General features: G+C 39.2%; 1 protein-coding gene across 3 annotated transcripts in view; it reads left to right on the top strand.

Moving 5' to 3' along the window:
• ect2 (epithelial cell transforming 2) overlaps positions 1-20,902 on the top strand; it is an 84,245-nt gene extending 63,343 nt beyond the window's left edge. For 2 of the 3 annotated variants that reach the window (XM_043702209.2, XM_043702208.2), the window contains 4 exons: positions 2,830-2,984; positions 5,831-5,938; positions 8,244-8,387; positions 19,611-20,902. In XM_043702209.2, coding sequence (XP_043558144.1) covers positions 2,830-2,984; positions 5,831-5,938; positions 8,244-8,387; positions 19,611-19,700 — 497 coding nt within the window. In that variant the 3' untranslated portion in view covers positions 19,701-20,902. Of the gene's footprint in view, positions 1-2,829; positions 2,985-5,830; positions 6,018-8,243; positions 8,388-19,610 lie in introns of those variants that run through there. The other variant, XM_087993591.1, reaches the window with a different exon arrangement.
• Positions 20,903-22,323: the final 1,421 nt, after the last annotated feature.

Raw genomic sequence — 22,323 nt, 5'->3', positions numbered from 1 at the left:
GCAAGAATTAACTGCTTCAGGACAATGTTACCCAGGACTTATAAAATGTAATAAACCTGCATCAATTGACAATACTAAGAGATTGAGACTTGGATTTGCATTTGGAAGCCTTTAAAATAAGTTTCATTTTATTGTTTAAAAAAAATGACTATTGCATGAATTTAGAACAACTACCTGTTCGTATTTGTTGTCAATGTCTACAAATAATGCACAATGGTATCAATATGAAATTATAACTGCTGACATTTATTTAAAGATAATCTTTTGGGGAATATCTATTTACTTCCTGTTACTAGAGATAGCATTCAATACAGCTGTGCAACACTATGTAATGCATGCTGAGAAAGTGAGGGCTGCAGATGCTGGAGGTCAGAGCTGAAAATGTGTTGCTGGAAAAGCGCAGCAGGTCAGGCAGCATCCAAGGAACAGGAGAATCGACGTTTCGGGCATAAGCCCTTCCTGAAGAAGGGCTTATGCCCGAAACGTCGATTCTCCTGTTCCTTGGATGCTGCCTGACCTGCTGCGCTTTTCCAGCAACACATTTTCAGCTATGTAATGCATGCGCTCTCGTTCAAAGTTAGGTAACAGCACAATTAACAATTTCCATTACAGTAATGCACTCTTTTGCTTGGTTGTTTTATGATGCCTTCCATTAACCTCACTTAAATGACCAGCTGTGTTAGTGGACGTTGTCAGGCACCTTGTAAGGATTAATACAGTCAAGTTCAATGTTGTCTTGGCACACAACACATTGATGTAATACTAAATTCTTTTTGAAATACGGAGTTTCAACTTCCTAATTTTTACTGTTGATTTGACAATCCCAGATTAAGTTGCTTGAAAGTTACTGCCACGAAGGAGGCAAGTCAATGAAAAATAAATTACTATTTGCTGAGATCTTGTTGTATATGTTTAGCTTTCTTTTTTAAATTCTTTGCTTGTTCAAAGCCATTTCAAAAATGTTACTTTCAAAGGAAAATTAATTTCTAGAAGAGTGACATTATTAGAAATCAATTGTGCAAAAGTACCATGTGCCTTAAGTAAAATGGGGGGAGGTGGCCTCAGATATGACATTCTAATGTGATCAACTATCCGATTAATTTGGCTCAGTCAAAAATAATTTGAAATTTGTCTTGTAGTATTTGGCCTTTGAATGGCCTTAAAGGTATACCCTCAAAGTGTGTAAACTTTGATTTACCCTGCTGTTTTGAGCTTCTGAATTTGGAACCTGTTCAAAAAGGCAATTGTCAGTCACTAAAGCTTCTGTCATCACCATTCCCAAATGAATGCAGGTTCCATGTATCCGCTCACAAGGAAGGCAGCAATGCTGACTATCCGACAGTAGGAGTCAGCTAGCAAGACGTCAAGGCCCTTGCATCAAGGTGTCATTAGCAACCTGGGGCTGATGTAGGATTACCTTTGTTTGGTTTGTGTGTCAAAATGAGTGAAGTCTTTCATCAAAAAGATCAATATAGGTAGACTAAGAGCACATAAGACATCAGTTAATAATAGTGAGCACTGATAACAGCAAATGTACCAGTCGCACTAGCATAGAGTGGGATTTGGCTAACTATTTGATGAGTGAGTTGGGATAACATGGGCATTTTCAGGATAGCAATCTAACTAGTGAAGTAATAGATATTCAGTGTTGGAGTTACAAGAATCATGGCAGGGGAGGCTTGAGCTGACAAGTAACTTAATTCTGCTTCTATTTCTTAGGTTCTTAAGACTTGACAATTTTTACTTTAAAGACTAGGGGGAAAAACATCATAAACTAACTGCTTTATCTAAGCAAAAGCAATGAAACACCTCTCTCTCTCTCTCTCTCTCTCTCTCTCTCTCTCTCAAACTCCTTGAGACACTCGACTCTCGCACTCTACTATAAGCCTCACTCTGAAGTGCGAAGTTGCCTACTTCTATATGCTCCCAATAGAAAGGATCAAAGTCACTTAATCAGCTGAAACTTACTACTTGTTCTTGACTTAATCTGCTCTTTGACTGCACTCCTTGAAATAAAACTGCTGCTTAGGACTAGCACCATCAGAATTTAAAATATAGGTTATCATTTTAATGCCATTTACTGAATGAATTAGTATACAAATTTTAAAAAATATACTTTCTCACCCAGCAGATGTGCTCACTTCCTACAGTTTTAAGAGGACTGAGTGTAATATATCAGGACATATTGATATGATTAAATTCTGTTGTTTTTGTTGTGATGTCCGTCGTCGTCGTCACCCCAAGTGCCATAAGAGTTAAAGACACAAAGAAAACTGAGGTTGGGAATTTGCCAGTTGGTGCAATTTTTCCATCCCTTGCTCATAGTAAATCTGTAAATCCCAGCAATTTTCTCAGCATGTGAGAATAGCGACAGATTTCCTGACTGGCAAAGCAGAGCATCCTGCTCCTGGGTTTGTTGGCCTTAATCTGTCCCAATGTGGGGGTGAATGGAGTATTGGATGTGGGGCGGGGGGGGAGGAAATGGGTTGGTGTCTGGGCTTTACAGATAAATGATGAACAAGTGAAGGCAAAATTGCACCTGTTGGCAATTTCCAAATTTTGTGTTTTGCTTTGTATTTGGCTCAATGGTACAAAGCGTTTCAGTTGTCATATTAACATTTCCTGCTATATTACAATATTAACTTACAATATTAAAAACAATGAAGTGTTGCTTTCACTAATTGGGATGTAGTAAATCTGTTAAATTTTTTTGATCTAATTTGCTCTCAATTGCAAGGTTTTAAAAATTCAGTAGCTAATTCATGGGTAGCTTTAGCTTTATCAGTGGTTGTGATATTCTAAACAAAGCTGTCAGTGGTTGTATTACAGATTGCCGCAGTGCTTTTGCCTTGGTGGTACGACCTCCAACAGAACAATCAAACCTACTGTTTAGTTTCCAATTAATAGTGGAAGAACCCAAGAAGAATCATTGGTTAAGACTGCTTTGTCGACATGTGGCAAACACAATTTGCAAGGCAGATGCAGTAAGTCAAAAGTTTTTCATGGATGTGTTTGGACAGTAAGGACAGCAGTGTGGGGAACTAGCATGGTCAATTTTCTTAGTGCTCATTAATTAGTAATTGAGAACTGCACACTAAGATTCATCTTTGATACTTCAAATTTTGCCTATTGCACACAGGAATGGCTGTGACCTGACATGAACATTGTAATGTGTTTGAATTTGGAAGCTAAGCATAATGAATTGGCACATTTTATTTTTCAGACAGCCATTCAGTTCAAACCATTTTTGTTGTATGTGATTAAGAAAGCGTACTCCTTTGTAAAAACACTAAAGTGCATATGTCTTTTAGTTAATTCAATTAATTCAATTTTTGTGCTGGAAGTGATTTTTAATTTTAATGTTATTTTAATTTTTGCTTTATTATGATTCTTTTAAAATGAAGTCAAATTTTGTTTTGGTTTTAACCAGCATTATAGTTTGGTGCTGTGTTGGCGATCAATCCCTTTTTTAACATAGCCAGAACCTGAGGTGCCCCTTTTACTGTAATGCTTTTCTCTACAGTACAGCTGCCTCCAAGTCTCTTGGTTTGTGCCTACCTGCAAATGATTGCATGCTTGTCCACCCACTGCTTTCCAGCTCTTGGATTATCATGTTACTCTTTCCTTTCTTGTCTCTTTTTATGGTTGCCACATTTCTGAAATCTGTTACCTACAGCTGCTACTCATTAAATCTGATTCTAATTTGATCTTGAATGCGCCTTGTAATTATAACCTTTCCAGAGGTTTCCTTGGTTCTCTGCTCTGGATTTATTTTTTATTCCTGATGTTCCATGTTCCTTTTCTTTTCCCTCCCAAGATCTTCCAGGATGCTCATCTCTTAAAGCTTTTGATCACCTTTCCTAATTTCTTCTTTAGTCCAGCTTGTTTCTTTTTTTTTCTTTGCATCTCTGAAGCACTTTTGGCTTTTTTTGACAATGCTGCATGACATGTAATAATTTTGAAAGGATCCAGTTCCACAAAACAACCATTCAGGAAAGATCAGTGAAGTGATTAAGGAACCATTAGCTGTATTTACATCCTACTTCTCAATTTAGCCGCTAAAAGATTTTTACCTAAGTAATCTGCAGGAGGGCATGGGGACTGAAATGAGACACTTTTTGTCATTGGGGATATTTAAAAAAATCTGTGATTTTGGGTCATTTTTGGGAAATCATTCGAGAAAATATTCTGTTGCAGGCAATGTTTGGCCTTTTTGTTAAGCTGCTACCCAGGAAACTTTTTAGTTTTCCGACCAGTTGAGATGAAAATTGAAAACTATTAGTTTCACTCAGTTAGCTAGACATAAATCCTATTTCAAGTGCCAAGGAAGTGGGTGAGTGCTTAGGATCAATGGTGATGTGAGAAACCCGGTGACTATGAATATATTGTTAACTAACATGTTCAACTTGGATTTTTTAAAAATTCCTTGAGTATTTACTGGCTAACTCTTTCAATAAGCCAATCCGAACCTTCAGTAGTCTGCCGCTCTAACCCTGAGTTTAAGGCTTTCTCAGGGTTTCTGACACTGGGTAACTAAGTTGCGGAAGAGTAGGCCATACTGACCTTTGCAATGGAATAAGTTGTGTCTGATGGAGGACTATGACCTGAACTAGCTTGTATCTTTAAAAGCATGTAGCAAAAATTACAAAGCCTGGGAATGGATTGAAAATCTGGTATTGGGTCCTAGCCAACAGTTCTAAAAAGATATTTCATATCAAATCAGTTGAGTGAAAATCTAGCCCCTTCCAAGTTGCTCCATTTCTTTGCCCTCCAATTCATTCCTCTTCACACTCACTCACTGTTTCTCTGAGTTCAGTAAAGTTGGATAATGTACCCTGAAATGTCAGCTGGTCAAGTGGCTGTTGAGCTCTTTCTTTTTTAACTTTGAGTCTATTCATCTTACAGTTCTTTTGCAATTCTAATTATTTGGAGAGTCTGAGCAAGATTTCCATGTCACAACAGACTATAAAATGTGATATAATTTTCTGACTGCACATAATACATTTCTTTGTCACTTAGTGGTACAATGTGCATATTATTTCTGTATGCAAAATTTATTTTTCTTTATGGCCACACATGGGCATATTTTAAGAATTTCAGTTAAAAACAAAGAGGGAATCTGTTTTCATGAGACACTGCACCACCTTCCCAACCTGCGATCATAATGAAACGTTGAACAAGTTTATGAAGGGTTGAAGCCTTGATGGAGTAAGTGTTTGTTTGGTAGTGGTGCTTTTCTTCCTGTGTGCACATTCCTTCAGCTGCTCTACAAAAAAACTTTATTGTACATAAGTGATTGTAATCAATCACTTGCCAGGGTTGCAGGTTTGAGCTGTAGGGAGAGGTCAAATAGCTAGGGCTGTTCTCCCTGGAGCATCAGAGGCTGAGGGGTGACCTTATAGAGGTTTATAAAATCATGAGGGGCATGCATGGTATAAATAGACAAAGTCTTTTTCCCTGGGGTGGGGGAGTTCAGAACGAGAGGGCATAGGTTTAGGGTGAGAGGGGAAAGATATAAAGGAAACCTAAGGGACAACGTTTTCACAGAGAATGGTACATGTATGGAATGAGCAGCCAGAGGGAGTGGTGGAGGCTGGTACAATTGCAACATTTAAGAGGCATCTGGATGGGTATATGAATAGGAAGGGTTTGGAGGGATGTGGGCCAAGTGCTGGCAGGTGGGACTAGATAGCCCAACCTAATCTCCTTTGCATGGACGAGTTGGACCGAAGGGTCTGTTTCCATGCTGTACATCTCTATGGCTCTGACTTGTGTTATTATCTACACAATTATAGGCTTATCATAACCTAATGATTTTGTTCTCTTCTAGGAAAATATTATTTTTAACACTGACCCAGAGTGTCTCGAAGTCAACACAAAAGATGTGGATAGCACATTAAGCAGAGCATCAAGAGCATTTAAAAAAACCTCAAAGAAGGTATTTTTTTTTAATCAAGAATTAAAGAAACCGATCAACAAATAAAAGCTGATTAAAAGTTGAAACCTGCTACTTAAAGGTGTGTTGAACTGAATTGGTATTCTCCAGAGGTACTTTCAGTTGATATTAATTTAGGCCAGTTCAGATGTGTTTAAACAAACACTATCCATAAGGCGATGGTTTGAACTTTTATAATGGTAGTGTTCATGAGTTGCTTAGGTAAAATATATGTTCTTGCATATTTGTGTTAGCATATTTTGCTGTTTTTATCACTCTCCTTCTATCTGTGTTTTTAAATTGTTTTATTACCCACTATTTCCTATCCTCCATTTTACAAAAAATACAAGAATAACTTGTTTCTATACTGTTTTGTGAACATCATTAAACATTTGGAGAATGAAGGTTACTGTTACATAGAATTAAGTTTGGAAACTTATTTTGAAGAATAATTATGCTCCACTTTCTTTCTACAAATCAAATTTAACATCCACATAATAATGGATAGTTGTTAACTGAGTTATAGGCACGACCAAAATGTTTAATTGGCTGCATGAGCTTTAGTCTTGAAATGGAGTTCCTGTCTTTGGGGGTGGCATGATGGCTCAGTGGTTAGCACTGCTGCTTCTCAGCGCCAGGGACCAGGATCGATTCCTGCCTCGTGCGACTGTCTGTCTGTGTGGAGCTTGCACGCTCCCCCAGTGTCTGTGTGGGTTTCCTCCCACAGTCCAAAGATGTGTAGGTTAGATGAATTGCCCATGCTAAATTGCCCATAGTGTTCAGGGATATGTAGATTAAGTGCGTTTCGTCAGGGATAAATATAGAGCAGGGGAATGGGTCTGGGTGGGTTACTCTTCGGAAGGTCGGTGTGGGCTTGTTGGGCTGAAAGGCTTTTTCCACACTGTAGGGATTCTGATTCTGATTATATTTCTAGTCCTACACACCTAAGGGCATTACTGAAACTTGCACTACTTTGTTCCAAGATGAATTGTGTGTGATAATGTTTGTACTGTAGTTTTGAAGAAACAAATCTGTGGTTGATTCCAAGCTTGAATTAGTATCCACACATGGGGAATACATGTAATCATTGGTCAAATAAATTATAACTTTTTATATCCTATGCTGCTTGTTTCAACACAAGTCAAATTCTGGTCTCCCTTCTATTGGAAGGATGTTGTGAAACTTGAAAGGGTTCAGAAAAGATTTACGAGGATGTTGCCAGGGTTGGAGGTTGTGAGCTATAGGGAGAGGTTGACTAGGTTGGGGCTGTTTTCCTTGGAACGTCAGAGGCTGAGGGGTGACCTTAGAGGTTTATAAAATCGAGGGGCATAGACAGGATAAATAGACAAGTCTTTTCCCTGGGGTGAGGGAATCTGGAAGTAGAAGGCACAGAATTAGGGGGACAGAGACAAATTTAAAAGAGCCGTAAGGGGAAGTTTTTTCACGCAGTGTGGTGTGTGTGTATGGAATGAGCTGCCAGAGGAAGTGGTGGAGGTGGTACAATTACAACATTTCATATGTCTGTCCAGATGCCTTTTAATAGGAAGAGTTTGGAAGGATATGGGCCAAGCGCTGGCAAATGGGACTAGATTAGGTTCGGATATCTAGTTGGCGTGTTAGACCGAAGGGTCTGTTTCCGTGGCGTACATCTCTAACTCTATGACAAATTTTATCTTGATGTGCTTAAATTGTACAATTTTGCAGTTCTGGCTCAAACATAATTTGTTTAAATGTTTACATTGACTAAAACTTATTTAATTGTATAACTAAACAACTGTTTAAGTAAGCATCTTGTACTAAATTTTGACGCTGTTCGTATCTCAACTGAACCAATCTTATGCATGATTCGGAGATGCCAGTGTTGGACTGGGGTGTATAAAGTTAAAAATCACACAACACCAGGTTATAGTCCAACAGGTTTAATTGGAAGCACTCGCTTTCGGAGCGCTGCTCCTTCATCAGGTGGTTGTGGACAACACAATTGTAAGTTGGACCAGAGAGTCTGGTTCCATGCTGTACATCTCAGACTCAGTCTGAGAACGTAGGAAATAGACTCTAACTTAATGTATGCCGTTCAATTCTAACTTTTTATGTTGGTTTTTTTGCTGCTTCCCTCACCAACAGTGCCTAAATAGTCATCTTTTTTTTTTTGCCTTCATCTCAAACTCCAAATACAAACCTGTCTCCTTAATACTTAGATTTCCTGCTGTACTTAGACACCAAATGATTGTTGATTCAAAATGACTTTCTCTGCCTTTAGTATATATTATGATTTTAATGGTACAATAAAACCGTTTTGTTTGTCCAGGTTACAAGAGCATTCTCATTTACTAAAACACCGAAGAGAGTTTTGCAACGAGCTCTGATGGTCCACAGTACCCCTGATACAAAGAGCCCAACAAGTAATGGAACTTACCTGGGTAGTCGATTGGCCAGCACATCTTCGTTAGTGGTAAGTACAAGGCACACTTCTTATTCCTAAGTGGTAAGTACAAGGCACATTTTGCTTTTCAAAATTTTTTGTTGCGCATGCATAAATTTGAATTTCAGCATTTTCTTTCAAGCTGTTCAGCTTTTGCACGGTAGTTATAGGCAATTACCTAAATTAAAGTAAACCAATAAAATTATTTTCAAGTTGAACATTTTGGATTTTTTCCTATTAATCTGTAGATTTTATTCCTATTTTTAAAAAAAATCAAACAAATTGGCGACTATTAAAACTAACATGTCAGTTTAGCAAATGTATACAGAGCAGTTGGTTATTTTGTTTAAACTAATCGAAGAATTCTTTTTGCTTGTTGCACTGGTACAATGGAAATTGTTGTTAAAACGTGCAATGTTTCACTGCAATTATTTTTAAATAAAATTAAATGCAATAAGAATGTTGATTTATATATGATATGGAGATGCCGGTGTTGGACTGGGGTGTACAAAGTTAAAAATCACACCACCAGGTTATAGTCCAACAGGTTTAATTGGAAGCACACTAGCTTTCGGAGCGACGCTCCTTCATCAGGTGATGGTGGAGGGCTCGATCGTAACACAGAATTTATAGCAAACATTTACAGTGTGATGTAACTGAATTATACATTGAAAAATTGATTGTCTGTTAAGCCTTTCATCTGTTAGAATACAGTGATAGTTTCACTTCTTTCATGTGTAAATCACAAAACCTTTTTTTATTAAAAATGTTGCATTCTCAGGTTAGCTGTTAACAATGGTGATAGCTAGACAATATGTTGAAGGTGTTGGCCCCCTGTGTTCTCTGTCTATGCCATGATGTTTAGATTGATTCTAATCTTAAAAAGTGAGATAACAGAGTTTTACATGAATTCATGCAGTTTTTGAGCAAAGTACAATGTAACTCTGCAAGTACAAATTCACCCCAGAAAATGTGTGCATGTGGGTCTTTGTCTGTCTGGGGTGGGGGTTGTGAGGTGTGTGTGTGGGGTGAGTGCAGAGTGTCTTAAGTCTGAGAGGGTGTGTGTGTGTGTGTGTGTGTGTGTGTGTGTGTATAGTGCAATGGTGTTCACCTATAATGTGACATGAACCCAAGCTCCCGGTTGAGGCACTATACACTACACACACGCCCCACCCCAGACAGATACACACACGCACAGACAACCCGAGAATGCAACTTCTTTAAAAAAAAAGGTTTTGTGATTTACACATGAAAGAAGTGAAACTATCACTGTATTCTAACAGATGAAAGGCTTAACAGACAATCAATTTTTCAATGTATAATTTCAGTTACATCACTGTAAATGTTTGCTATAAATTCTGTTATGATCGAGCCCTCCACTATCACCTGATGAAGGAGTGTCACTCCGAAAGCTAGTGTGCTTCAAATTAAACCTGTTGGACAATAACCTGGTGTTGTGATTTTTAACTTTTTTGATTTATATAATTTATTAAAGTTATGGTTGCATTTCTGAAAATTGAGTCTTTAAGTAAATCATAAACTCTCATACAAATCAATGTGAGTGTTCCTTTAGACATTTCCCATAAGCAAAAGAAAAGTTGAAAATCTGTAACCAGTGAGTGCAGAACTGTGAATTCTCCTCTAAAATTGCTTGCAGAATAAAAAATTCCAAACAGCAACATAGGTGTAGTATTTAAAGTAGTATGCTCCTGTACACTTAAATTAATCAGATGCCATCTAGTGGCAGAGTCATTGCACTGACCAACTTCTGCTATGAGTTGCTGCCCAAGCTCAGATCAGCAGCCTGGAGAAGGCAATGGCTTCAATGAAAAAATAAGAACAGAAACAAAGCCAGGGGACAGAACTCTGGGAGGCAGCCCTTGTGGGAGTGTATGCAACGATGTAAGGCCAAAAAAACAAACATAATATGAGGAAACAGGCCTTAAAATGATATCGATTTGGTCAACTTAAAGTGCACCTGCTGTTTGGTTCTTTAAAATCCAAAGGCAACAATGGATTCTAATAAAGTGTTCTTGCTATAATTTACTATAAACCACATTTATTGCCTTGGTCTAAACATGGACAAAAGAACTGAATTACAAAGGTGAGCTGAGAATGATTGATTGTCCTTGACATCAAGATGGCATGTCAACAAGGAGCTCCTCTCAAGTCATTGGTGAGAATTGGTTGTGTTAAAAGAGAAAGATCAAGGGTGAAGAAGAGGAGCTATTAAAGAATGAGAGTTGTATCCAATACAAAGGAAGATGGTTGTGGGAGACCAAGTGTTCCCTCTAATTTTCTTATAGGCTGCATGGGCTCAGAGACCCATCCATTGCAGCGACTTCCAGAATTGGAAGTCAGTGCTATGATAAGTATGCCAATATCGGTTGCTGTGCGCAGAACATTGGAGCAGCTGCATATGCACGAAGCTTGGAGGAAATGTTAGGGACCAAATTTTTTTTTTGTCTTTCAGACAATGCTGTAGGGATTCTTCCTGACTTTATCCTAGACCTAACAATTTTAAATTGCTTCAGTAATGACCTTTCTTCCACCATAAGATTAGAACTTGGGAAGGTGAGGACTGCAGTCTTCAGCAACACTTGCGTTCCGGCAGTGCCCATGTCAAACGAGAGAACCTAATTATCTCCCCTTGATATTCAATAGAGTTACTTTTGCTGAATTTCCCCAGGATCAACATCCTGGAATTACCATTGGCCAGAAACTAAACTGCACCATCATTCTAAATACTGTGGTTACAAAAGCTGGTTAGCAGTTAGGAATTTGGGAGGGAATAAAGTGTTTTTCTTTTGGAGTTTGCCCACCGAAGAGTATGAGGGAGTACTCTCTACTTGTGTGGATGAATGCAACTTTAACAGTGAAATAAGCTTGACACCACTCATGTAAAACTTTCAATTGATTGGCAACCCAACCCATCACAATAAACTTTAACTATCTCTATCACCTGTGCACAGTGGCAGGTTTGTACATCATTTTAACAAGATTTAAACAACTTCAGAAAATCTCTCCGCTTCATTCAATAGCATCTTCCAAATCTGAGAGTAGCACTTAGAATGACAGTAGGGGTGACATTCAGGAAACCAGCACCTGAAAGTTGAAATACAGGCCTCGCCTGACAGCCACTAGGAGAAAACGGAAGGAATATTTCATCAGGTTATAGCTGAGACTTTGTAGTGATTGGTACAACTGATTAATTTGCTCGGTAATTGAGGTTCAATCACATGACTATAAGTCTGGAGTCACATGTAGGTCAAACCAGGTGCGGGTAGTAGATTTCCTTCCCTGAAGCACATTAGCAAACTAGATGGGTTTTTGTAACAATCAATTACGATTTCATGGTCATCAGTAAATTCTTAATTCGAGTTTTTAAATTGAATTCCAATCCCATCATTTGAACCTCGGTCCCCAAAGTATTAACTGAATTTCTGGATGAATAGTCTAGGCTGTTGCTTCCCCCTTACCATCAGTGAATTTCCCATTATCAACATACTAGTGGTTATCATTGGCGAAAAACTCAACTGGACTCATCACATAAACACAGGCACCACAAGAACAGGTCAGAGACCAGAAATACTGCAGCAAATAACTCTCCAAAACCCTCTTGTCGATCATCTACAAGACACTAGTTTAGAGTGTGATGAAATACTTCCCACTTGCCTGGATGAACGCAGCTGCAGGCTTGATACCATCCAGAACAAAGCAGCCAGCTTGATTGGCATGCATCCACTCCCTCTACCACTGACACTCAGCAGCAGTGTGTACTATTTACAAGGTGCACTGCAGAAATTCAATAAAGGTCCTCCGACAGCACCTTCCAAACCCACAACCACTTGCATCAAGAAGGAAACACCGCCTGCAATTCCCCTCCAAGCTACTCACCATGCTAACTTTAAATATATCGCCTTCACTGTTGCTGGGTTAAAATCCAGGAATTCTTTCCCTCATGGCATTGTGGGTCAACCCACAGCTGGTAGACTGCAGCAGTTCAAGCAGGCAGCTCAGAACCACATTCTTGAGGGCAAGTATGGAAAGGCAATAAATGTTCACCAGCCATGGCAAGATTTGAAAATAACAGGTTGTTCTGGTGGGTGATTTTAACTTTCTATATGTTAACTGGGACTCCCTGAGCACCAGGGGCTTAGACAGGGATAACTTGTTCAGTGTGCCCAGGAGGGTTTCTTGAATCAATACATAAATAATCCAACTAGGGGAGGGGCTGTATTAGGCCTGATATTGGCAAATGATCCTGACCAAGTGATTGATTGATTGAAATTTCACTGGGAGGACATTTCAGGGACAGTGACTGTTGTGGGGAAAATCACCAGCCTCTTAGTCAGAGTTGGGGTTCAATGACAGAGTTTATTGTACAAGGAAATACTGGAGCTTCGGGGAGAGAAAGACACCAACAGCACAGTGGTCAGCTGTGATTCTTCTCTCAACCTGGAGCACATGTCAAGATACTTTTATACGTTTTGTAATATCATCAGTCAGTGATGAGGTTATTGTCTTTGTAACATAGTTTGTTTATTGTAAACATTGCAGAATCGTTGATAGTTTTAATGCGGTCAATGTCAGTTTCAATGTCTGCGCAGAAGTCCATTACTGTAGCAATAGGTGCTAATCACTCTTTCTGAGAAGGACGATTACTGCAGCCCTGGCTATTAGCACTTTGCATTGAGTCCGTATCAAACAGATAGCATTTTTATCAAGTGTTGGCTGGACCTAGACACTTCAGCAGGCAGTATACGCTACTCGTGTATTCTCTTTCCCCCAACTGCCTTAAACTAATCGACTAGATTGTGAGTGCATTGTGCTCTCATCTTGGTGGCCCCAGGCTGTATCTGTGTTTGCTTTTCTCTCTCTCCATATTGTGGCAACCCATCTTGTGTGTCAAATGGCAAACTTATGGCTCAGCAGCCGTCTTGTGTGTCCGTCAACCTGCCCCGTGCCATGTCCCACTTCATTTCCCCCTTTTGTGGTCAAGGAGACGACTTTTGAGATCTCCTGCAGGCCACCCAATTTACATGTAGCGGTAGGTAATCTCTAGGAGCTCCTCCTTCCAAGGGGTATCACGGAGTGCCACTTTTGTTAAAGTTCTTTCATGGTGACACTCGCTGCTGGCACCGTTCTCATCAGTAGCGTCATACAGCAGTGCTTTAAACACCCGAGGCCCACAGAATACTAGCATGACTGCAATAAGGATAACTAACCTGTGTGCCAAATAGGATCCCCAAGATTTACCTAGCACCCAATTTAGCCAGCTGTCTGTTATTGTGGCTCCCTGTCAGAAGTTATCCAGCTGGTCTCGGATATTTTTGATGATGATGGCTTCTGTAATGTTATAAGAGCCATCAATAACATGAGCAATACAATTGTCACCAATAATTTGTACAAATTTCCCCTTGCTGTGCTAATTGGTAGTCTGCAGTGTGTAGAGTCTGAGTTCAGCCAACTCTGTATTACTTGCCAACTCTGACTGGCTTGTCTGCTGTTCCTGCCTGCACCTGAAGAATGGTTAATGCCATTAGTTTAGTCATAGGTGTCTTTAAGTGGTTTTAGTTGGGTCCAGTGCTTCCATGTGCCTTTTCCTTTAATATCTGTGCAGGCACAGATGCCCCATTTATTACCATGTCGTATGGCCCATTCCATTTTGGGGTGAAGCCTGGCTTGTCGGACAGTGTTCACACCAGGCCGCAGCTTCCTGTTGCTGGGACCTCAGGGAAGATTTCAAGTTCCCCTGCCTTGTCCTTTTTTTGTCCTGTTTATCAATTATCAATTACAGATTTCTGCATCCTTTTCAATTGGGCATTTAATTCTATCACATACCACTGAAATTTGTCTTTTAGTGGACCAATGGATCAGTGCCACAAGTGGATCAGTGCCACTTGTGATTATTGTCTCTGGTAACTACATTGCTCGCCCAATCATTAATTCATATGGTGTTAGTCCAGTTGTCCGATTCGTGATGATTCTTAATCTCATTAGTATGGCTGGCAGCACTTCAGCCCATATTCTGCCTGATGTTTGCATCGCCTTGGCTAAAGTATTTTGAACGTTCTGTTTATTCTACCATCCCTGAGCTTCAGGGGTGACAGGGAATGTGAAATTTTTGTCTAATGCCGAGTAATTGGCAGACAGTCTTCATGACTTTGCCTGTAAAATGTGTCCCTTGGTTGAAGTCATCTGGCAGGATACCCCCCCCCCCCCCCCCCAAACCTAGGGATTACCACCTCCACTAATATTCTGGCTACAGTGGTTGCAGTGCAGCTTTTGGTCGGAAATCCCTCTACCCACTGGCTGAATTGGCCAGTGATGACCAGCAGTATGTTTACCCACAGGAGGGTGGTAGTGGCACTGCAAAATCTATCTGCAGGTGTTTCTAGGATGCTCTAGGTCTGGGCTGGTGTCCCATCCTAACTTTTATGGGTCTCCATGGGTTATGTTGTGCACAAACCATGCATCTGTGGCAGTACTTGGCCACGTTTCTTCCCATTCCCTTCCACCACCACACACTCCCCAGGCTTGCTATTATGGCCTCTCTAGCTATATAGGAGAGCCCATGGTGCAGTTCAAGCAGTGTGTTCTGTATACATGCTGGTGCTACCACCTTGTCTGCTTGCCTGTAGACACCACCCTCCCCTTTGAAAGCCCCCTGCAGTTTCCATTTCTCTCTCTCCCTGTGGGCTGTCCTCCTGTAGTTGCTGAATTTGGACAGTGTCTTTTGCTAATTTAATTGCAGGCTATTGCAGCCTCATCAATGGCTTCTTGTTCTTGGGCTTTCTGAACTGCTCGGTCTGTTGCCTGGTTTCCTTTGTGTTTAGCCAACTTGGACTCTCTCTCTTTTGCTGACTCCTTTTGCTGGACTTTTACTTTTATTACTGCAGCCTCTTTTGGATGTTCACTGGCATGCTATAGTGCCTGAATTCTCAATTGGTGTCTGATAGGGGAGTGGTGAACCCTCTTCTATCCCATACTACCATGTAGTCATGGACTACACCGAAAGCATATTGACTGTATATATTCACGGTTTTTCCTTTTGCTAGTTCCATTGTTTTGGCAAGTGCTACCAGTTCTGCTACCTGGTGTGGACTGACTTCAATCAATTCTTCTGGAAATAACTGTTTCTAACTTATCATTTACCACAGCCCATCCTGTTTGGGGTGACCCTGCTACATATTTTCGTGATCTGCCCACAAAGAGGGTCTCCTCGGCTGTGTCTGGTTCCCCTGTGTCTAGAATTCTCTCAGCTGGGTTTTCTCCCGTATCCCTAACTATTCGAATTTATTCTGGGTGAAGCAGGATAGATCAGAACCCGGTGAGCCTGTAGCTCCCATCAGGCTTTATTACTGGCCATGTCAGGGAATTAGTTGAAATTGTGGGTTTTTTTTTCAGAATTCCCTGTTTCACTAGTCCTTGCACGATTTCCACAACTGCTTTTTCTGCTCTGGGTTTTATTGGGTATTGCCAGTGAGGCTTATGCTCCGATCTGGGCAGCCTTATTGGGTTTATGTTAACTAGACCTGTTTCTGCCCATGCTCCGGGACAGAGGCAGAGATGGTTCCGAATCCCCCCTTTTTGAGGTTCCAGTCCCTACTGGTGACTATAGCCACTTTAATAGCTTTGTAGATTTCCCAGTCTCTGTCTTTCGACCGTCCTGTCTGGGCCAAATCAATTTCCCTTTCGCACAATCGATTTAGAATGTTATTCTCTCATGAGATCATTGCCCATTTTGGTGCTCTCATTATTTTGGCATAGATAGAATTTCATGGGGATATTTTTTTTTCTCTACAAGGGTAGTTTTGCTTAGGTAGCTGGTGTTTTATACCCTCCTACTCCAGTTAAGTGAATTATTTTATGTGGGGTAAAGGTAAGTTTGTGATAGATAGGGCCGCTCTTGTGTCTACTAGCACTTCACATTTCCTCCCTCCTATTACTTCAGGCACATAAATTCTCCCCTCTCCCTTACCCTCATGAATGGAGAGAGCAGATTGTCAACTCTGCTGACCTCAGGATCCCCGTGGTTCCGCAGTGTTCCGGGTGGTGTTTTGGGGTGCCCCATGCTTTTCCCAGCACACTGCTTCTATGTGTTCTATTCTGTTGCAGTGGCTGCAATATTTTACATTGTTCGCTGCTCGTGGGGCCCTTGCAAAGTGTCCCTGTTGATCACAGTTGTGGCAGGAAACTTTTATTCTACTCTCTCCTCCATTCCGATAAGCTGCTTTGTCAGGTCTTGCCTTTATTGCAGGAGCTTCTGCAGGAGGGTCTATCCATGTCTCAAATGTTTTGAGTTTTTTGAGCAAGTGATAAAAATGATTGAGGGCAGAATAGTGGATGTTGTCTATATGGACTTTAGCAAGGCCTTTGACAAGATCCATCATGGCAGATTGATGCAGAAGGTGAAGTTGCATGGGGTCTGCAGTGAACTGGTAAAATGGATACAAGAACATAAAAGGCAGAGTCTAAGTGGAAGGGTGTTTTGCTGACTGGGAGATCTGTGATCAGTGCTGTTCTGCAGGGATCAATGCTGGGACCCTGTTGATTGTAACATGAGTTTTGAAGAGAATGTAGATAATCTGATTTGTAAGTTTGAAAATGACCCACAAGGCCAGAGATTACAGCAGGATACACAGAGGCTAGAAACTTGGGTAGAGAAATTACAGATGGAATTTAATTCAAAATAGATGTAATGTGATGGACTTTGTAAGGTTTAAAGCAAGAGGGAAGTATACATTTAGATGGCAGAATCCTTGGGAGCATTAACATACAGGCCCATAGTTCCCTGGAAGTGGCAACACAAGTGAATGAGATGGTCATGAACTGTGTGACATGCTTGCCCTCATCAGTCAGGGCATAGTGTTTTTATTTAAATAATAATAATTGGCAAGACATCTAGCTGTGTAGAAGTTTTTAGATAGACTTTATTTGGAATACTCTGTATAGTTCTGGTTCTTCTACTATAAGAAGGACGTGGGGGCTTTGGAAAGGGCACAGAAGTGGCTTACCAAGATCTTGTCTTTGAGGAGAGATGGGACAAACTCAGTTTGTTGGAGGCTAAGAGGTGACCTGACTGAGGTTTACAAAATTGAAGGGCATAGATAGAATGAGGGAGTCAGCCAGCCCCTCTTTCAACTCACTCCAACAATCACCACCGCCAGAGTAGAAATGTCAATTACTAGGACATAAATTTAAGGTATAGGGATCAATTTGATGAAGATGAGAGACCGATTAGAATGTGCTGCCATAGGAGGTGGCAGAAGCAGATACAATAGCAACATTTAAGAGGCATCTTGACAGATACCTTAATAGGCTGGGAATAGAGGGATAAGGACTGTGGAGGCAAAAGGCTCTTAGTTTAGACAGGCATCATGTGTTTGTGCAGGTCTGTTCCTGTGCTGTACTGTTCTTTGTTCCCTTATGCCTTATGCTCAAAATGAATGTAACGCAGTCTATTTAGCTGTATCTAAATAGCCAGAGGTGAATTTCTGACATCTGGGGTTTGGTAGATTCATTCTATACTGTTTGTGGTAGAAACATGGATCACTCGTGTTCTTATTTTCTATTTGGCCCTCTTCTTTCGGCCTGCTCTGCCATTGACTATGATCATGGCTGATCATCTAACTCTTTTCATCTAATATTTTGGCCTCAGCTCCTTTCTATTGTAGAGAATTCCACAGGCTCACCATTCTCTGGGTGAAGAAATTTCTCCTCGCCTCCATCCTAGTCTGAATCCCTTGGGATGCATATGTTGTTTGCTCCTGGCACGAACCTGCATGAAAAATCCTGTATAGCATTTGGAGTCTATGTGGCAGCTACTGTATCATTTTAGATGACAAGGAAATCCTCCTGCTTTTGTTGCCTGCTTTAAGAGTATTGAAAACATTTAGAGTTTGATAATTATCTATTTTGGCCATGTTTTGATACACCTTCCATAGTGGATCTTAAGTTACATCCTGATCTTGAAGCTTCTGACCCAGACTTGGGGGTGCTACCACAATAGAACAGTAAATAACACACAGAATGTTGAGCCAAATGGTCAAAATGAGTAAATATACACAGTGTCTACACCCTGTCCCATGTTCAAAGTGCACAATGTCCTGGTTAAGTAACTAAAACAACTTATAGTGAGATATGAAACAGTTGAGAAGAACTGCTGTAATTAGTGAAGCCATTGTAGATGTTGGAAATCTCTCATATGAAGAACTGGAAGAATAGGCAGGTCTGACAGCATCTATGGAAAAAGAATCGGTTGATGTTTTGCGTTCAGTATAACTCTTCCTTGGAGCTGAAGAAGAGTCATATGTAATTTCAAGAACTACATAGGATTAATCTTCAGAGACAAGGAAAGGAAAACCAGAAATGAAAGCATTTCAATTTGACATTTCAATTTGACATATAGCATTAGATACTTTTGATCATGCTGTCATGCATAAAATTGATCTATCTTTGTCAGACAAGATGATATAAGATTAAATGGATCGATAGGAAATATAGATTTTTGTTCAGCAGGTTTCTCATACATTAATCACCAAATGAAATAGACTTCAACTAACTGAGGGTATTTAGAGTTTGATAATTATCTATTTTGGCCATGTTTTGATACACCTTCCATCGTGGATCTTAAGTTACATCCTGACCTTGAAGCTTCTGACCCAGACTTGGGGGTGCTACCACAATAGAACAGTAAATAACACTTGGGTATTTTAAATATTTATATTTGGTGTTTATATGCAAATCACACTGTACCTGTGTGAATTCATGTCAAATGCAGAGTCTTTCTCTGTATTTGACCTAGATTTGAAACTGGTTGAAACATGTTGGGTGCAAAAAAGATGGAAGATAATATGTTCAATTCTTGTGTTAAGCAAATCTGTCACTCTTAGGAAATTTGCATCTTGATTTGCAACTTTACTAATTTGACTATACTTGAGTTTGAAATGATTCGGAGATGCCGGTGTTGGACTGGGGTGTACAAAGTTAAAAATCACACAACACCAGGTTATAGTCCAACAGGTTTAATTGGAAGCACACTAGCTTTCCGAGCGACGCTCTGATGATGAAGGAGCGTCGCTCCGAAAGCTAGTGTGCTTCCAATTAAACCTGTTGGACTATAACCTGGTGTTGTGTGATTTTTAACTTTGAGTTTGAAATGCTTCCTTGGAGGAACAAATATTAATCTGGAAAGTCAGTACATTTTCACAAGTCTCAAAAATTGATCTTTTTTTGTTGTTTTACCAGGGTGTACAATCGCCTTCATTGGTGAGTCTACCAGCAACATTTGAGAAAAAATACCACACTTGCAGTCGATCAACAACTCATTTGATATAGCATTTGCATATTGGCTAAATGTGTAAAATAATACTTTTGATCAGTTGCAACCATTGTAAAAGTTTAAATGATATAAAGTGTAATTGTATTTGAAGTATGCCTCATTTAAGGGAAGGATAATGCTAACTGAACTGTGGATTTGTTTTCCTTTAACTTTGTTCCATCTTTTTTACAATACTATTGTCTACCTGGTTGAACACTAATTGAAGAAATTTTGATTGCTGTTTTTCCTGCTTCAATTTGTACATTTTTGTACAAGTTTATTTATGACATTGCTTCTGTAGCCTTTTTATTAAAATGTGTATCATTTTAATGCATTGATTAAATTGACATAATCAACTTTCTAGGGATTATTTTAACTTAATTCTTTGGTCAAATAATGGAGCCAGTTTGGTAGAACAACACGAGCCTTGAAAGAATAACGCTGAACAGGCTAAAAAAAAGTTGAACTTGATCCTGAAATATTCCCAACATGTGGATTTGGTTAAATTGCCTCAAAAGGTCTTTTGCTGCTGGATAATTCATTGAAACCCATAATCTCAAGACAGGAAAGACAGTATTTTTATTTAATGTGCAAATTACTTAATACCTATAAAATGTTTAATTGAGAAAAACCTGAATCCATCTATTTCAAATTTTATTGGAAGGGAAATATAATAAGGTAGTCTTCTGGCCAACATTTATGGGTTGATGTTGTCTTTCAGGTTTTCCCAAAACTATCTTTCTTTTTTTTTTAAAAAAAGGGTTAAATGGAGGTCTGATTATGATTTCTAACTATATAAAATGTATTAAAGTAAATTATTTAGTCAAGTACAATGCGAAGATGATAACATATTTTTCTAGGTGCACCTCATTAAAATTAGCAACATTTTATAGAACTTCATCTAGCATTTGTTAAACATTGATTTGTCTTGTAGAATTATTTTGTATATTTGATATTTCTATACTTTGAATATTTTGCTATCTGAATATCTACCTGAATCACTTTTTTGTAATACACTTTAACTGACACTTTTCCTTGTGAAGAAAAATATTTTTGTCTGTTTTTGCATTTAATGTACTGGGTTATTACTTTGTATTATCTAATCTTCAAAATAATCTGAGCTGCTAATTGAAGGATGTTCTCATTTTTGTACATAAAGTTTACTTGGTGTAGTCCCATATAAGCTGATTCTTGATGCAAATAAACCTTTTTAAAGAAATAGCTTTATATGGTGAGTTATTGCAAAAGCATAAAAGGCTCTTTGATATCTTCCTGATTTTTAGCTTTTCAATTTTGGAAAAGATATGTAGAAATATAGGTATATCCTGAATTGTCCATGTTCTTTAAATCTAACTTTGAGGTATGAAGCAAATGTGTTTGAGTTGTTTAATTCTGGATTAAAATTTGTAGCATAATTTTTCAGGATGTTGAACAGATGGCAAAGGACAGTAGAACATATCAGCCTCTGTGTATGAAATATGGAAATTACAATTGCCAACCAAGAAAACCCAAAAGCCTGTGTAGAAAAAGAAAAAGCTGTTTTTTCAACTCTTATTAAGACTCTCTTATCTGTTCTGAAGAAGTAATATCAGGCTGGATGTTAATTCTACAGATGCTACCAAACTGGAGCTGCTTGAGCATTTACTGTTTAAGATTTTCAGCATCCATGGTAATTGGCTTCTGTGTCAGATTATGGATGACTTCGTTACCATGAACACAAATGGATGGTGTCTTTGGTCTTGAACATGAAGATAACATGTTATGGCAGGAGATTTCCACCTGTACATTTTTGAATATATCCCTTTTATGCACAGGAGGAAGTACCTCACTAAGTTGCCATCTCAGAATGTAAGAACTGTGCTTGTGCTCTAGGCTCTTGATCATTTTTATGACTGTATTTTAAATAAGAGGTTACAAAAAGACCTGGTGTGATGTCAATTTTAACATTCAGTTTCTAGTTGAATGACAGTCCCTTTAAGACCAGGAAATTATGTATGCCATTATAAAATACTTCCACTCGTTTCTCTTTTTTATTTCTCAACCACAGCCTTCCTTGAGGAACTGTAATCAAGATATTTAGGAACATATCTAAAACCTTTTGTTACAATCAGTTATAATGCAGTGGGCACATTGTTGAAATAGTATTATTACTGACAAAAGCATAACCATGTAGTTTCACTAGAATGGTGCTTGGTGTAAGGAAATACAAATAAAAGGAATAATGAAGATTATTTATAATGCTGTCCAAAGAGCCATTAGTAGCATAGACTTTGAATTGCAAAATCCTAGGTGCAGCTACCTCTGAGAATTCCCTGGAAATTTGAATGTGCCTGTGGGCAATTCCCCTGCATTGCCAAAGAAGTCCCTTAAAGTTTCATAATTAATTTTGGAGAGGTCCAACTCAGAAGCTTAATAGTTAGCCAAAGAGAATTTCTTTTTACGACTAGTTAATTATCAACCGCTGATCACCCCTGGCAACTCTCGACCAGACCATGACCTACCCTGAGCTCTCATTCACTTGTTTGGTACACTAGTGATGTCATCTACCTTCTCAACCAACTGCTACCTAAACCCACACTTGCCTTTTATAATTCACTTTCACAGAAGCTGTCAAAATAGCTAGTCATACTAGACATTTAC

This window comes from Chiloscyllium plagiosum, unplaced genomic scaffold (assembly GCF_037043375.1).
Source record: "Chiloscyllium plagiosum isolate Xiang-an unplaced genomic scaffold, Cpla_swu_hap1 HiC_scaffold_13, whole genome shotgun sequence".
In the NCBI taxonomy this organism is placed as follows: Eukaryota; Metazoa; Chordata; class Chondrichthyes; order Orectolobiformes; family Hemiscylliidae; genus Chiloscyllium; species Chiloscyllium plagiosum.
Note: the sequence above shows the minus strand (reverse complement) of the source record. Positions and strands in the feature narration are given on the sequence as shown.